The following is a 5,855-nucleotide window of genomic DNA, read 5'->3' on the forward strand; positions in this document are numbered from 1 at the left end:
AGCACCTAACAATTTACAATGCACAGTGTGTTAGAAATATCTCAAAAATGACAAAATTGCCCATCAAGACATTTACTTGAATCAAGGCAAAGGATCTTAGTTTGAATGCAAACTTCAGTTTAAATCTAAATGTAAGGTTATTTCACATTGTTATTTCTTCATGAACTCTTCATGAACTCTGTGTGTGTGTGTGTTTGTGTGTGTGTGTGTATGTGTGTGCTTGTGTGTGTATGTGTGTGTGTGTGTGTGTGTGTGGCTGTGTGTGTGTGTGTGTGTGTGTGTGTGTGTGTGTGTGTGTGGTCACACCCAGCATCTAAATGTGCCATCAATGACATTAATCAACTGCCATCTGCCAACTTCCACAACAGATATGTTTTTACTTGTCTGATGATGCATTTTCCAGTTAATCCAACGAGAATCTTGTCAACAAATAAAATAACATTTAATCATTCAGTTAATCAGAAAAGATGTCATGCGGAAGCACCACATTTGGAATCAGAGTTGTATGTGAGTTTGATGTTAATAGATTAATACTATGTCTATGGGTCATAAGTGATTATTGAGAGGAGATGTTTTTGTGACTGTGCAGCATTTTTTAGGAAAATCCGTCAGACTCTTACGACTCGGGTAAGATTTATGGGTTGATTTAAGGATGTTATGCTGTTTTGTACGTTCTCTACTGTCTCGTCTCCGTGTCTTCACTCTATGAACAGAGACACTGAGACGAGACACTTTGATGACAGGAAAGTGACATTAAACATAAAAGTCTGTTGGTCCACAGATGATCAACACTTTAATTTTGGACACTACATGAACTTCGTCTCTGGTTCACCTGCATATTTTGTGCACAAGATGTCACAAATGATATCACGTTCTTTAGAGAAAATCATGCTTAAGAAACCTTTCCAGAAACTAATTTGATATCACTCAAACTTTGGGTTTTGGCGTTTTTACCATTTATAAGAAAAACTAAATCAAAATGTTTATTTTAGCTTTTGTTCTGTTTGTTCTTTGGTCATGCTGTCAGAGTGTTTCATCAGAAATACTTGATAATATTTCCTGTTGAAAGTTCTGTAAACCAGTCCACAGGTTGGCACAGCCTCCCATTTTCCTGAGAAATTCCGTACAGTCATCTTCAGAGCCAGGATGATGTTTTCTCACCAGAACAGATTCACTGTGATTGGTTAAGGGAGACACGTGACAACAACTTCCCATCAGTGAATCAATATAAAAGCAGCAATAGCGATCCTGTTGATCACAACAGGAGACGGAGCGAAGACGAGCGAAGAAAATATCTACCAGCAATCCAACATGTGTGAAACAGGTAGAATGAGACTTTGTTCTTTAAGATTTGAATTAATAATTCTTTTATAGAGCGACTTTTAGTTTACTGTGCCTGTGCAGGAAGCTGTTGTGGATTTAAAACAAAAACAAAAAAGTGATATTAAGTAATTAGTCAATGGTAATCAATATCAATGTGAATTCAGTGCTGGTTTTGACACTGATAAGGTTGAAACATGTTCATATGCATGTGATGAACCTCAGTCTTATAATTTTGCGGCTGCTTGGCCTCCAAGCGGCCTGTAATGAACTGAAATGAGGAGCAGTAACGTCCATCAGCAAGAATTTGATTCGTAACACTTTGTTTCACTCCATAATGTTCAAAAGTTTGTTACTCACAACAGTTCAACCTGTACTAAACTTCAACCGACAAGTTGCTCTTTAAGTCATGTTTGTATGGAACAGGATTGGGGTCACTAAAACAGCAACAACAAAAAGACTTCTTTCACGATTCTGACTTTAAATTCAGAATTCTCAGTTAAAAGTCAGACTTTTTTATGCACATAGTTTACACCAGGCAATGAAATTCTTAATTTGCAAGTTTCCCAACACACAAAATATAAAAACACAAAAATATAAAATATACACAATATACTTATATATGTTTGTATTGTGATGGAATACAACATGTTCTACAAGAGAAATGTTTGAATAAAATAACAGGATGAACATATTTTATTTCACACAGGCAAAACCAAGGTGGCATTCAGTGCATTATTAGAGAAAGGTGGGGCATATGGACCATTTGATAAAGACACAACTCTGGCTTTCAACAAAGTGTACACAAACATTGGTGATGCCTACGACAGCTGTACAGGTAAGGACATCACTTGCAGCCTACATCATCTGTAACTGTTAGATTGTTAATACATGTTACAAACTGTCCTGATGAATATACTGTAGCTGTATATCATTATTAATATATGTAATCTGATTACTTTCTGTACCTGTTAAAGTGCAACAAATTATCAAGGTTTAAGTTTACTGATGACCCGTGCAGTGTCAGACTGATAAAAAAAAACAGTTACCAGTAATATTTTAGTGTTTATTAACAATGAAGTGTAGGTGGCATTTTTCCTATTCTAGTATAATGGCTGTGATGCCCATTATAAATTAGACAATGAATCAATTTCCATAATGTGTAAATTGATTCATTGTCTAAGTGTTTTGTTATCTTCAAACATGATTTCTGGGGCGCTTCCTCTGGATGAAATGGCAAAATGTCGACCTGCTGGTAATATTTCTGCTGCTACTATAACCAGATAAAATCAAGCCACCTGTTCAATGGCATCAGAATACAGGAAATGACATCTACTCTACCAAAAGATTTTCAAGAGGAGAAAAGCTGCATTACAGTTTTCCCACCAACATTTTTAATGCATTCTACACCCATGCATGAAGTAGATGCATTTATTTCTGTTACTGAATATTACTGCATTAAAATTATAACTGTAACATTCAAAGCCTTTCAGAAACCCATAAACATCCTCTGTTGTTTTCACAGGTGTCTTCACTGCACCTGTTACAGGTGTTTATTATTTCACCTTCTTCTATCATGCTGGAGGAAAACATAAAGCAAGGCTGACACTCTTCCAGAACAGCGAGATGATAGTCAAGTCATCTGATCACCAAACAGGCTCTGACGGAGCTGATAATGGAGGAAATGCAGTTGTCTTGCAGCTGCAGCAAGGAGACCAGGTTTATGTGAGCATGCCCGCAAATCACCATGTTTGGGCAACTTCAATCAGCACCTCCTTCAGTGGTTTCCAGATCAGTTAGAATCAGAGAGAATCAATGAATTCAGAAAGATGATTCCAACAACCTGAGATCAATGATGCACCGACTGAGATACCATTCAGATGTACATTTAGATTAAAACAGGTGGCTGTTGCTGTCATATTACTGTGATCAGCCAGAATATATGTTATTATTCCACTGAGTCTGAACAAGTGACAATAAATTTCACAATCTGATGGTCCACAGAGGATCAGCACTTCCACACTCAAATCTTAAATTTTTAATCATTGATCTCAGGTGTGAGGGAACTTCCTCAGTTTTTTCAAATATGATTCTGCTTTTGCTTGCTGTCTTATATATCCACCGTGATATTACAATGTTTAAGTTGTTGGGAAAGTAAATACAAGTAAACTCATTATAAAGGAGTTCAGCCTGCAGGGGGTTCAGACCTCTTCCTGTGTGTCTGTACAACAAGAGGATATATGTGTGGAGGAGTTTAAGGAGCAGGTGCAGGTGGAGGATGTTTGAGATGTTGTGATGTATGAAGGAAGAAGAACAATGTGTCTTCAACCTGGAAAATGTCACGACCAGGTAAAGAAAGGTTGAATAACATCTTGAGTGAAATCATGTACATCCTGTTGTTGTCTACAGTTAATGTGTGTTATCTCAAAGTGCTGTAAGAACTGAGGAGAGACTGCCTCTCCTCAGTCATGTCTGTGTACTGCTGACGATGGCTCCTAATGCAACAATAAAGATCTACTGAGCATTTGAATATTGTGTCACCTGGTTTTTGAGCACAAACTCTCATCTGCACTCCACAGTTTTCATGACATGTACTGATAATAATAAGTGAAGGTGTTTCAAGTACAGAACTTCATCTTTGATAAGAAAATAAGCACTTGGATGTCATATTCATGAAAGACCTGAGAGGCAAGTGTACATTTTAGTTAAGTCTAACCACTTTAATCAATCTGTTTTCAGCCTCAACAGTTTAAAAAACTCAAACTTCCTGCCAGGCTCTAAATAGCAGGTTAGAACTTGACCTGATTGCACTGTTCTCACTGAATGCTTCCCTCTACGTCCTCCATGCTTGGTTGGGAATGCTGCCTGTAAGAATGCAACAAACATGCAAGGTCCATCTGGACTGATGCAAATGTTTTGCAAAACAAAAAAGGTTTCTTTGCCAGGAGTAAAATAAACAGTCTTTCTCCATTTAAAAAACAAATCATTGTAGATTGAAAGACAGATTGAAACTTGCTGGTCAGGGCATTATTATGTTTATGACAGACCTGTAACCTGAACTGAGGTTAAAGTTGTTAATAAAAACCTCACCCATACCTTCATTGCCTATTTAGTGTCTAAATTGAGTTAAAAATCTGATTTGTAAATACAATGAGGTTATAACACAATCATAAGCATTATTTTTCAGAGGTGTAATGACTCTTTTAAAGGAGACATATCATCCCTTTTAATTTTTCCTCTCCTTCAGTGTGTCATATGGGTTCTTGTGTATGTAAAAGGTCAAAGTCCACTCCAACAGAAGCCCCTCTCTCCCACAGAAAACACAGCTCCTGAAACACCTCGTCATCAGTCCCGCCTTTAATTCTGTGACTATGTTACATCACAGTACATCACCATGTCACACATTTGCATGATGTATTCCCAGTGGCTAGTTTGGCTCGTAAGAATTGATTTAGCACAGCTGCTCTGTCATTGTTAGCTGTGCCTGCTCAGACATGTGTGAGCCGACCAATCAGAACAGACCTGGTATTCAGGAAGAGGGGCCTTAAAGAGACAGGAGCTAAAACAGACCGTTTCATACAGAGAGGGAATACAGTGCTGTGTTCTTTAAGCATTAAAGCACGTAAAACTAGTCTAGTAGTAACCCAAAATAACATTTTGAACCTGAAAATGAGCATAATATGTCTCCATTAAGTTTGTCATTTGGCGTTATGATGTGCTTGACGGCATGAGAATGGTGTCCTTAATTTACCAAAAAAACAACCACATTACTCACGATATCCAGTGCAAAATACTACAAATAACGTCATATTGCGTTAAAAAATATCATATTGAGTGATTTTTTTAGGAATACATATTGTTTAAAATCTTAACTGAATCATATTTTCTTGTGTATTGATAATAGGACTATAAGCCAACGTTCTATAGGGTCATTCAATGCCAGCTTACCCAGTGACAGAACTACAATAATGCGACACAGAATCAATATTTGGTTGCAAGACACTGAAAACTAGTTGAGATATGAATTTTGAACTTGACAGATTCTTCATTCCAGTAACAAACGATTTATTCTTAATAATCTGATCACTGTAAACACTCTCATTCTTTACTTTAGTAAATGTATGTCTTGGATGTCCCAAATTTCAACCCAATCCAATAAAGACATGAAATTGTTGAGGTTTAGAATATACTTGTGTTCAGGAAGAATTCTGAAAAAATAAGATGTTGGAAAAATGCGCTTACTTTCAAAAAGATTCACCAAACAGTGTCCTCATGTCTGGAGTGACTTCCTGTGAGGAGGTGAAGTGAAACAGTATACTATTTAATAAGACAGCACCATCTAGTGGAATGTTTCAGCACAACCCTTAGCAAAAAGTAGTTTATTCAAGTGTACAACAAGTATACTTATTTTATACTAAAACTGAGGCAGTATACTTGAAGTGTACTTTTTATATACTACATTTTATATACTTAAGAAAAGTATAGTGAAGTATACTTGGCTTATATTGAAAAGTATAAAGAATAGTCTAAGACTA

At 36.7% G+C, this 5,855-nt stretch overlaps 1 protein-coding gene across 1 annotated transcript; it reads left to right on the forward strand.

Moving 5' to 3' along the window:
- Window positions 1-1,265: 1,265 nt before the first annotated feature.
- LOC115589662 (complement C1q-like protein 4) lies at window positions 1,266-3,850 on the forward strand. Its single transcript, XM_030430718.1, has 3 exons — window positions 1,266-1,324; window positions 2,030-2,158; window positions 2,846-3,850. Exons 1-3 carry the CDS (start codon window positions 1,312-1,314, stop codon window positions 3,118-3,120), a joined length of 417 nt encoding a protein of 138 aa, XP_030286578.1. The 5' UTR covers window positions 1,266-1,311; the 3' UTR covers window positions 3,121-3,850.
- Window positions 3,851-5,855: the final 2,005 nt, after the last annotated feature.

Source organism: Sparus aurata, chromosome 10, assembly GCF_900880675.1.
Source record: "Sparus aurata chromosome 10, fSpaAur1.1, whole genome shotgun sequence".
In the NCBI taxonomy this organism is placed as follows: domain Eukaryota; kingdom Metazoa; phylum Chordata; class Actinopteri; order Spariformes; family Sparidae; genus Sparus; species Sparus aurata.

Bases quoted from the DNA above. Each gene is read 5' to 3' on its own strand.
- LOC115589662 (XM_030430718.1), top strand. The intron at 2,159-2,845 runs GTAAGGACATCA...TTGTTTTCACAG, and splicing joins TGCCTACGACAGCTGTACAG to GTGTCTTCACTGCACCTGTT.